Source organism: Lepisma saccharinum, chromosome 21, assembly GCF_977018435.1.
Source record: "Lepisma saccharinum chromosome 21, izLepSacc3.1, whole genome shotgun sequence".
In the NCBI taxonomy this organism is placed as follows: Eukaryota; Metazoa; Arthropoda; class Insecta; order Zygentoma; family Lepismatidae; genus Lepisma; species Lepisma saccharinum.
This window is the reverse complement of record NC_139249.1, coordinates 30,510,628-30,522,939: the sequence shown is the minus strand read 5'-3', so window position 1 is coordinate 30,522,939 and position 12,312 is coordinate 30,510,628. Positions and strand designations below refer to the sequence as shown.

The following is a 12,312-nucleotide window of genomic DNA, read 5'->3' as shown; positions in this document are numbered from 1 at the left end:
CATCTGAGCATACAGCAACAAACAATATTCATCCCATAATATTCGCAAACTGTCACGGAATAGATTTTTGGAATATTCGTATGCAAAGAAATGAATGTGGATGGCCAAGGGAACTAAGTGTTTTTGTCATCAAAGTCACCAAAGCTATTTAATCTACAACTGATAATGCAAAGTATATTTCTCATTAATTTCATTCCGTGTATTAAAAGTTAGAATATCAACTACTTTTTAAAATGTGTCTTTTTCTTAATAAATGTAAAAAAAACAATATAAGATATTATAAGGGCATGCTTTCAATCTAATAATTAATAAGAACAATTCATGGACATCAGCAGGACTTTTATTTAGGTAGGGGAGAGGGGTGTAAATGAGGCATATTCCTCCACAACAGTGTCGCTCCCTGAAAGAAACACTCTGTAGATATGAAGTTATCATGTCCCTGCAATATCCTTTTAATAATATACACAAACGACTGTGACTGAAAGAAAAGGATGCGTGTCAACTGATTTGATTGATTTGGTGTCTCAAGTCCACTTTATTCACAGTAAGGCTAATCGAGACTGGACTTACAGTTTAAAGTGGTATCCGAACCACTATATGTACCTCCACCGGGTATCGAATTCCCTTGATTAGAAGGCAACGATGCTACCACTGCGCCATCGGAGAGGTCTGAATGTGTGTAAAATACGTACTTTTTGGTTGACCTTCATTTTCCAGGGATGAAGGCACGCCTCCCCCCCTCCCCCGTGCCCAGCCCTCTGTGCATTCAGGAAAACATTCTTTAAAATTGTATGCTCTAAACATTTGCTTCAATGATATTTTGAATTAGAATCTTAGATTTTAAATTAATTTGAAAAATATAAAATCCGGTAGCCGTTTTTAAAAATTTTCAGAAATAAGTTGTCATATTTTCAGATGGAACGAAAAACCTATCAATTTTATCTCTGGGTAAGTTAGATCTTATAAGTTCATTACAAAAATACTTGTGTTGGTGTTGCACCTTTCCCTGTCCATGATAATTGAAATTTTAGTAAACCAAGTTTTCGGTCCCAAAAAATTAGATAATAATACTATATTATTAATTTAATTGTCTACTAAAATATAAGTGTGATATATTGAAATATTTTTTTCTGAAATCCTTATTACTTAGTTATCATTGTTGTGAAATTTCAAAAAGATTGAATATTTGTAAGGGAAATAGAATTACTTTTCCAAGACAGTGTAGCCCACTTGGAGCCTTTCGGAATAGAAGAAAGGATGAATCACTGAAAGTTTGAGAAACTATAGAAATGAAACCAGACAAGTTAGAGAAAAAAATGTAGTTTCTCACCAGCATGAAAGAATTAAATGTGCCAAATTTCATCAAAATCTGAGAGCATAGGTTCCAACAACTCTTTTTTTTTTTTTGTTTGAACTGACATGGAATGACATGACTTATATTATCATAGGGCAAATATGTAAACTTTTTAGTGCCTCGTTCTACCCAATGAGTACAGGGAAAGGATTATAACTCTCTTTCATCTCCAATAAGCTCATGCTTATATACGTATAGGAACTGTAAATCTGGAGAGATGTATAATTAAAGGAAGTAACTAAATACCAAAACTTCCAAGTGTCTACATAAAGAATGTATTTTCTTGGTCAATGGGGGTAAAACCTACCACTAGAGCATGGTTTCTCAAAATATGGTATGCAGAACTGGTACACGTACTATGTGTTCAGAAAGTAAATACTCGGTTCATGATGGCGTTGAGAGCGAAAATTAAAATATGAAATCAATTAAGACCAAATCGTATAATTTCACATGCCATTGCCACTTGAAGTTCTTGGAGAGACGTATATTTCCTTTCCTGGAGTGTCTACATGTGTGCTAGAAAGATTTCTGTAGGTAACAGAAAATAAAATCAATAACAGTCTTAAAATACGCACATCTGAAAGACAAAGAACGAGAATAAAAGTATTCGAGTGATAAGACATTCAAGTAATTTATATGATTTGTTACCGCTGCCGCATAAAGTAGGAGATGTATGTGAGTGATTAATGTTATCTATTGGATGCGTGTTTGAGCTCCCGCCACGTAATGAAGTTTTTATTTAACTGTCATTTATAAAATAACGCCGGTACGATTTCATTTTCATCTTAAATCAAATTTATTTTTCCTTCATGGCGTGGTGCTAAACACAGGGGAGCAGTTTACTTTTTTTTTACTTTTTTGTGAATTTCCGGGGACAAATTTAGTACAAGAACTTTCACTTTTCCTCTTCATCTATTGTTTATAAGAATTAATGTGACAAAGGATGGACTTTTGTATGGCGTATTATGTACATAAAATCTTTGTCCAGTGTCACAGCACATGGCCGTATTTAGAGAGAGACTTTTGATGTTCAAAGGTTCAAACCCCCCCGAAACTTCTGACATGTTGTATTAATGGACGTCCAGGAACCAAAATCAGTATCTCATTTTCAAAAATGTATTCGAAGCTTTTCAAAATACAAGGGGAGACAATGCTGAGACGATCGATGTACCTTTATCAATTTCATCAATCATCTTTCATCCTCATATTTGCAATCAGCTAAAAGTAACAGAAAGTGAAGTAAAGTAGGCCAAACCAATCAAATGATCGAGCTAGAATTTTCAAACATTTACAATTCCCGAAACTTGTGCAAAACAGTTTTTTCTCGGAATCACAGCCCACCTCCATTGCTCCATTTTCACTTCTGCTGTTGTCTTTCCAGTGTATTTTTCTGGTTCTGACTGAAAAATGGGTTTGGGGTGTCCCAAAATTGCCTTTCCGACCTTTAAGTTGCCCCATTTGATAAGATTTTAATCCTCCTTGACAGGAGTTCAAACCTAGGACCTCCAGCTTCGTAGCACGTTACGTTCACCACCCTCCACCCAGCGGTCTATGTAGTGTATACATGCAGTCCTATAGAACATGTACTTAGTGCATAGCGACTGTCGTCTGTCGACTGTTTGGTAAGTATAAGAACAATTATGAGCATCGGGAGGACAGGATAGAACCGAACCGATCCATGGACCCCCCTGGAATTTGCATAGTTTATTTGAAGATACAAGACAATTTATTATTAATAAGAGAAATAACAAAACAGTTTTATTATTAATAAGAGAAATAACAAAACAGTTTTATTATTAATAAGAGAAATAAAGTTCAGTTAGTATTAGGACAGAATAACAAAAATAAAAGTTTCATTAGATCGAAAAAAATAGTGTATATTAAAGAAACTATTTTATATATATATATATATATATATCATAATCTACCATTTAATCGAAATAATAAATGGTTCCACATTTTGAAAATTCCAATTTTTTTTTTAAATAAAATGTCTAGCAGTCTCACTTTGAAAGCTTTTATTGAACAACGAATATAAAACATATTAACAAAAAAGAATAACTACACATGTCGTGTACTCTAACTGTATTAAATGTAAAATATACAATGTAAAACAGCTATGCTGTTCATCTGGTGGATCGAGAACGAAAGTCTCCTCACGGATATAACAACATCAATAATAATAATAATAATAATAATAATGATATTAATAATAATGAAAATTATGATAATAATAATAATGGAATTAAATTATATAAGTTTTATGGTATTTTGATTAACATTGTATAATAATATTTATTATTATTGTTATTATTTATATTATTGAAATTTGATCAATGGTCTGATCCCTTCCAAAAATTTTCCTTGAACCCAACCCATGTCTACGGCCATACCATAAAAGGAATTAAATTCCGCCACCAAACTGATTTGCCGGAACAGAGTTCCGTTGTATTCCGGGTCTGCTGCATATCTACTTATTTACTGAAATATTCACATTTCCATAAAGTGTAAATATTTATTCAATTTGTTCAGGTTTTCAAATGGGTGGCGATACAGCCCCCACCTTGGCATGTATATTTATGTATATATGTGTGTGGGGGGGAAGGGGTCATCCTCCAAGGAATGAACATTTGCAAGCTGAAAGAGAAATTCCCCTTTTAACCTTCCCCCAAACAGGTATCACTCAGGCACGGACAGACGCACAGATTTACAAAGATAACGTATCACCAAGTAATGAACAAATAATGCATCCCTGCTACTGTTTCTGCCACCTAGAAATGTGACTCATTCTTTTAGATGTCCCTGGTTGATGTGATGTGGGAGGAGATTTTCTTGATCTTAGCATAAACAGTAGTTTCCAATAACTGGATGTTCTTGACCCATCCAACTTGAGCCCACAGGCCATATAGCACAGATTAGACACACACTCACACAAAAAGAGGCAAAGTTGAAATGAACGATTGCATGGAAATTACTGCCAATACGTATATGCAATAACAAGCACATTAAGCTCAAATATACACTAACACCTGTAATAGAACTCTAAAACGTTACCAGAGTATCCCAAATCAAGATATATATATGAATGAAACCGTTGAAAGCATATGAATTTTCCTCAAGGTAAAAATGCAAATATGCAAAAATCAACCCACTAGTAATGACGTGAGGGTTGGTGAAGGGTGGTGGAGGGTGAGGGTGGATGAAGGGTCGTAGAGGGTGAGGGCGGTGGAGGGTGAGGGCGATTGCGATTGCGATGTTGGAGGGTGAAGGCGGTGGAGGACGACTGCGATCTCGGAGGGTGAGGGTGGTGGAGGGCGAGGGCGACTGCGATCTCGGAGGGTGAGGGCGGTGGAGGGCGAGGGCGAGAGCGATCTTGGAGGGTGAGGGCGATTGGGATCTCGGCGGTGGAGGGCGAGGGCGACTGCGATCTCGGAGGGTGAGGGCGAGGGTGACTGCGATCTCGGAGGGTCAGGGCGGTGGAGGGTGAGGGCGACTGCGATCTCGGAGGGCGAGGGCGACTGCGATCTCGGAGGGTGAGGGCAGTGGAGGGCGAGGGCGACTGCGATCTCGGAGGGTGAGGGCAGTGGAGGGTGAGGGCGACTGCAATCTCGGAGGGTGAGGGCGGTGGAGGGCGAGGGCGACTGCGATCTCGGAGGGTGAGGGCAGTGGAGGGCGAGGGCGACTGTGATCTCAGAGGGTGAGGGTGGTGGAGGGCGAGGGCAAGAGCGATCTCGGAGGGTGAGGGCGGTGGAGGGTGAGAGCGATCTCGGAGGGTGAGGGTGGTGGAGGGTGAGGGCGATTGGGATCTCGGAGGATGAGGGTGGTGGAGGGCGAGGGCGACTGCGATCTCGGAGGGTGAGGGGAGGTTGACTCAAAATGAACACCTCTGCTTAACAGTATTAAACTTCTTGCTTAGTGGAGTGTAAGGGGCTGATTTTCAATCCGCAGTATCTGCAATGATGCAGGCCAACGATGCTCTGGCATCTGGACCTCCAATCAGTATAATCCTCTGTAGGGCTGCCTTGTACCATGCTTTATTCTCATTTGAGCTGAGTGCCCCTTCACAGCCTCAGCTTTTAACCTGGGTAAGTAGATTTTTATCCCTCTGAGACATGTGTTGATTTTATCTATGGTAAGGGACTTGACAGCATATAATGTCACAGGGGCAAATAGCCTAAGTGCTGACACACCCAAAAAAAATTGTTTCAGTTAATCAGTTTGTTGCTTAACATGTATCAGAATAACCATTTTCCTTTCATTATGAATAAATATTACAATTGTTTTTAATATTTAATTTATATTATTGGTATTATAATGTGTCCATTTTTGAACTCTGTGCAGAATATTGTGAACACAGTTGTAATCATCAATGTTTTCTAAGCACCAAAAACTTATCTTTCTTAATTGTTTCTGATTGGTAGTGGAATAATGGTAATAAGTTAGTCAATATTACTTTTAATTAAGGGGGTCCCCCTGTTCGATACCTGGCAGGGACACATAGTGGTTCAGATCCCACTTTAAACTGTAGGTCCAATCCCAATTAGCCTTTCTGCACATAAAGTGGACTTAACACAAAAATTCAAACTCAATATACCTTCTGTAGTGCATAACTTATACGTATTTCAAGAAACATTTCATAATAAGTGTTGCAAAGATCATCTACTCGGGTAGCATATCTCTAAAATTCAATTCGCATGTATCACTTGTGTAGACTTGTTAAACGTTAAACAAAATTGTTTTGTACATCATTTCAGAAAATACATAAATTCCCATGGGAAATGTTGCCCATGGCATCAGACCGCCCATTTTCACGAGTGCCTTCACTCCGCATCCTGCTTACCCTGCACAAGGCAAATCAAAAGCCACTTCATACTGATTGCGTTGACCCCAACTCAGCATTTTACATTTTGAATCCATCTTGCAACCTCCCGGGGACAGAGGAACGCATGAAGAAATATTTGTCATCAAAAACCAGCTGGCCTGGGATCACAGGACAAGAGCCTACTTCTGAACAATTTGCTCAGGCTTTGTTGGAGAATGATATTTTGTTGTAAGTATAATGTAGTGCATAAAAATATATAGGTTTACAAACTTGCAAGTGAAAAGAGGTGGAGAATGGTCAGTGAAAGTCAGTTATTTAATCTTAGTCTGTAATTTGTCAGGTTTTTAAAAAATGGTTAGGAAAGTCCATATTGTGTGACTGCAATTTGTGATTTTTTTTTTATTTCTTTATTTTTTAAATATTTTTTTTTACTCCATTGTGACTTCCCAGTGAGATGCTAGAAGGAGTCGAAAAAGAAATGGAAGGTGAGACCAGAAAAAGAATGAATGCCGATGAAGTGCAGAAAGCTATAGAGAAAATAAAGAGTTTATTAATATTTTTTGAGTGAAAATTGAAGACAAAAGTTAAAGTAAAACATGTTTTGTATTTCAATATTTAAAAAAAAAAATGTTTTATTGCCTTACATAATTCTGTACAATAATGAAAATATTGGCTTATCAATATGCAATCGCTGGCATTTATTGATATGATGTAAATTAATAGGTCAGTATTTGGTAATTTTTTTTCTTTTTTTTTTTGTCAGTTAAATTAATAATTTTGGCCACGACTAGGTTCCATCCTTGACATGGCTGAGCAAGCTGAGTGAACTCTAGATCTTGGCAATGAAGGTTCCGGGTTCAAGTCCTAACCTTGGTGTAGGTGTTATTTCTTTGGTTTTATGGAATCGACATTCATTCTCATGTTGTGGTTAGCCTAAAGGGGAAGAAAAGTGACGTAAAAAATAGGAAAGATACAATTATATACATGGTGCGTATACTAAGTTTTTAGACTGACAAAATTGTAACAAGATAAATACTGCAATCTGGCATATGGTGCATTTATTACGTAGTGTCTCACGTGGTGAGTGTGTAGTGTAATTGGTGTTTGTTACTGTGTAATATTGAGTGAGTTGCAGCTTTAAAATTAGTGCAGTGTTTTGTACCCTCGTCACGAATTTGAAAACATGAGAAAAGAGTAACGGTTCAGTTCTGTGTTAAACTCTGTAAAACACCTTCATAAACTGTTGAAATGCTGAAAACTGCTTACGGCAACAAAGTCTTTTGTTGTGCCAATGTTTTCATTTGGCATCATCGATTCCATGATGGTCGGGAAGATGTGGCGGATGATCCCAGGGAGGGTCGTCCCTCCACCAGTTGAACTGACGATAATGTTGAAAAGGTTCGACAAAAATTGAATGAAAACCATGCACAGTCACTAAGGATGATTGATGATCGTAGCTGTGTATAGAGCCATTTTGGAGCTCTTGCCAAGGAGACTGCGGCACGTGGGACCAGTGGTTGGTTTCTGCATCACGAAAATGCACCAAGCCACAAGGCAATTATTGTCCAACAGTTTTTGGCACGGAAACAAGAGATTGTTCTATCTAGAAATTTTTGTAGCAAAAAATGCAGGCTCGACCAGGACTCGAACTCTGGTCTCTGGCATATCATGCCATTGCTCTACCACTGAGCTACTGATCCGGCCTGGCCTCGCCTGATTTTTTGCTGTCACTGTTTTACCTGCATGGAATCATCTCTGTCAGTTCTACCGCAACGGAATCTGTTGCCTTTGAAACACTGTAGATGTTGATGTTGCCTGGTTCCTCCCAGCGTAGAGTTGCTAATTCTTGAAGATTAACCTTTTGCCGCCCAAGGCCTCTTTCACAAGTAAGCCTCTATTGCCCGAGCCGATTTTGAGTAAAATGCAGAGTTTCAATTAAATGAGTGTAGATCAGAGGCTAATTGCCCTAGAGAGATGAGTGATATACCGTTGTACGCGGAATGAACCAGAGATTCAGACTATATGAAATTTTTGAAAATTCGGCGTATATGTGGCGGGGGGGAGGGGGCTAACTCTCAAAATTCCAAAATTTCGGAAAAAAAATTTGGTTCCCCCACCCTCCCCCCAAGAAAAAAGTACATGACAGTGTCGACATGCACATGGAAATGATCGCTGACATGTAAGGAACACAAAAATATTTGCATTATTATCATATGACCAATGTAACTTGAGTTGTATAGTGGGATCCATGAAAATTACCATGCAAATTGTCCATCACCATGTTCGTGCACTTTATTTGACCCAATAAGAGCTTCAAGAATTAAAAGAAAACTCAAATGAAGCTGTTGACAACTTTTGCATTAACATACATAAAAATCCATCGCTTAAAAGCACATAGGATGTAAGAGAAATATTAATAAATAAATAGTCATGGACAATTTGCACGGTAATTCTTATGGATCCCACGGTACCCACAAAAGAAATGGTCGGCACGCCACTGATTCAAGCTTCAAAATGCAGCAGTACCTTGAAATGACTATAGCTCAAAAACTAAATGCCCTAGAGATATGAAAGATATACCGTTGTACGCAGAATGAATCACAGATTTAGACGATATATAATTTATGCACATTCGGCTTATATATGGAGGGGGGAAAGGGGGGAAATCCCCTGAAAATACTTTTTTTTAATAAAAATGGGGTTTCCCCCCCCCCAAAAAAAAGGATATGAAAAGTTCAAAATGCATATAGAAATTATCGCTGGCATGTAAGAAACAGAAAAATATTTGCATCATTGTCGTATCACCAATGTAACTTGAGTTGTACCCCCAAAAGGAATGGTCGGGATGCCACTGATTCAAGCTTCAAAATGCAGCGGTACCTTGAAATGACTATAGCTCAGAAACTAAATGCCCTAGAGATATGAAAGATATACCGTTGTACGCAGAATGAATCACAGATTCAGACAATATATAATTTATGCACATTCAGCGTACATATGGAGGGGGAAAGGGGGGAAATCCCCTCAAAAATACTTTTCTTAAAAAAATGGTGTTTCCCCCGCCCTGAAAAAATGTCAAAATGCACAAAATGCAAAATTTATGCAAATTTGGTGTATATATGGAGGGAGAAGGGAGAAAACCCCCAAAAATTATTTTAAAAAATTGTCACTTCACCCAAAAAATATCCTCGCACTTGGGCACAAAACGACACCTGCGAACAACATTCACGGACGAAAAGCTAGAACGTAGTGACAAATGAGCACCAATTCTTGCAGCTGCTTGAAATTCTATTTTTAGACAATGCTGGGTAACCCTTGTTGCCACTTGTGCTAAAAAAAACAAAGGTTTCCTTCAGCGTGCTTCGAAATTCCATTCTCACAACGCAGATTCAACAACCAGTCTTCCCCCTCCCCCCCCCCCCCCCCGCTTGCACCCTCACGGAAAACTTTCATTTTGACATCGGATACTGATAAACAAGCTTCCTTCGAATGCACTTAGCAGGAGGGAGTGAAAAGCATTGCTTTAGAACAACAAAGCCGGTCTTCCTTTGTCGGCAAAAAATTGACCTTGAAAAGAGACCCAAAAGAGAAGTACCTTTCCCCGCCTTTCCCCACCTTTCCCCCCTCCATTTTCATGAAGACAAAAAAAATGCAAAAAAACATTTCTGTTAAATACATGTGTTAGGAACAATATAAAAAAATAAAATCGAAATTCAAGCCAAAAATAGAAAAGTTATAACGTAAAAACTACGACCTTGACACAGCATCTCGATCGAGACGCTTGGTCCCCTGAGGGTTACTTTTCGGTATCTCGTTCGAGATGCTTGGACCGCAAAAGGTTAAGCACACACAGGAGATGTACTACGTAGAATTTTTTTTTAATTGTTTCTAATGGTGGTTTTTGCTGTAACTGATCTCTAATGGTGGTATTTGTAATCCTATCTCTTCTAGTCTTTCCTGCTGCTTTTTGTAGGTATCTCATCTCCGCTGCTTGAAATCTGCTATTCTGTTTTGGTCAAGCTCTCTGTTCCATACAGCAATGTGGGAATGTAGCTTGTCCTGCAAATCATCATCTTTGTTCGTTCACTTATTTCCTTTTTACCAATTAATGTGTTGTTGAGTTGACAGTACACTTGGTTTGCCTTTTGTACTTTATTATTCACTTCATCCATTCTTCCATCTGACATTATGACTTTTCTTAAGTATGTGTATCTGCTTACTTGTTCCAGCTGCTTCTCTTTCCACTGTATATTTAGGGGTGCAGTTTGTCTTTCTCTTGACACCACCATCACTTTACTCTTATCCACGTTCATTCTCATTCCTTTGTCTTCTATTGTACTTGCCCTTCTGTAACTCCTCTCCATTCCTCGCCACCAGGGCAATGTCATCAGCATATACAAATGATTGTACTTGTACTGGTCTCATCTTTCAGTTTCCTACTTCATATCTCTCACTTCTTAGTTTACATTGTTTGATGATCTGGTTCATAAGGATAATAAACAGAAGGGTGCTCAGGCTGTCTCCCTGTTTCACCTCCTATTTCTATCTTAAATTCATCTGAGCATTTCCCTGCTAATCTGACTGTTCCTTTCACTCTCTTGTGTACACTTTGCATTCTCTGTACCAGTGCAGGAAATGTTCCAATTTTCACCAGTGCATCCCATAGTTGGTCTCTTGGTACCGTATCAAAAGCTTCTCTCAGATCTAGGAAATCCACATAAGCTTCTGTTTCGTTATTTAATGCCTTTTCAATGACTTGCCGCAGTGTAAATAGGTGTCTGACGAATATTTCTAAATGCAGCTTCCTCTTCTTCTAGTCTGTTTTCCACTTAATTTCGTAATTTCATTTCCAGAATTCTCGTGCAGACCTTCATAGCTACTGAGGACAGGCATATGGCTCTGTAATTCTTGCACATGATTGTACTACCCTTCTTGTAAATTGGTGTCATTATATTTCTCTCCCAGTCTATTGGTACATTGTTGTTCTCCCATGCTTCTTTACATATTCTCCACATCCACCGTATAACCTCCTTTCCTCCATATTTGATAAGCTCTGGGGATATTTCATCTGCACCTGCAGATTTTCCAAGCTTTATCTTTTCTATTGCTAGCACTTCAAACAATGCTATTCCATTTCTATCTTGGCGCTCACCCTGTACTCTCTTCAGCATTACCTCTCTCTTCCTTTTCTTGATTCTGTTTGAACATTTCTCCATAGTATTCACTCCATACTTTTAGTACTTCCTCTTTTTCTGTTTTGATGTTCCCTCTCTATCTTCTATATTCCTTATTCTCTTTCCACATTTTCCTTTAAGGTTTTTGACTGTTTGCCAGAATTGTTTAACATTTCTTTGATAGTTCTCTTCAGTTTCTCTTCCAAAATCTTCCCTAGTTTCCATCTTTGCTTGTTTTACTACCTGCTTGGCACTATTTTTTTTTTTTTTTTTTTTGTACATATTCATTTGTTATTTTCTGATTTATTTCTGATATACTTTTTCCAAGCTTCTTTCTTTTTAACTTCCTCTTTAACAGCATTGCACCACCATTTTGTTATTTTCTTTTGTCCTCCTATTGTGGTAAGTCCACACACCTCTTCTGCTTTTTTAAGGAAAGTTGTTCTTCAACACATTCCATCTCCTTTCCAATGTATCTTCCCCATTAATTTCTTCTCTTATGCTCAATTCTTCTGTCACTCTCCTTTCAAATTCTGATCTTTTCTCTGGGATGCATAGTTGGGCTACTTTTATTTTTGTGTATCTTTCTGTTTTCTGCTTGGTTCTTTAAATCCTGTCTTTGTGATGAGTAGTCTATGTTCAGTGCTTAGCTCTGCCTTTCTATAGACCCTAACATCCTGTTCCGCATATCTCATTGTCCTGATGTATGTAATCTATTGTACTTCTGGCGGCTCTATTTCCAACTTCAAAAGTTATTTTATGAATCTGCTTGTGAGGGGAAAATGGGCACGTGATCTATACAAAAGTTTGTCATTCGCTCTCCATTTGCATTTACAGTTCTTTCAGCTCCATGTCTTCCCATACTCCCATTATCACAATATGCATTGTAATATCTCTGGCTTTATCTGCTGTCTCTTGAAGATTTGTGTAAAACTGGTCTGTTCCAAATTCTTCTGAATCTT

General features: G+C 38.2%; 1 protein-coding gene across 2 annotated transcripts in view; it reads left to right on the top strand.

Moving 5' to 3' along the window:
- Sse (extra spindle pole bodies like 1, separase) overlaps positions 1 to 12,312 on the top strand; it is a 65,634-nt gene that overhangs the window by 37,329 nt on the left and 15,993 nt on the right. For both annotated transcript variants that reach the window (XM_083142391.1, XM_083142390.1), the window contains exon 9: positions 6,109 to 6,404. In XM_083142391.1, coding sequence (XP_082998517.1) covers positions 6,109 to 6,404 — 296 coding nt within the window. The remainder of the gene's footprint in view (positions 1 to 6,108; positions 6,405 to 12,312) is intronic.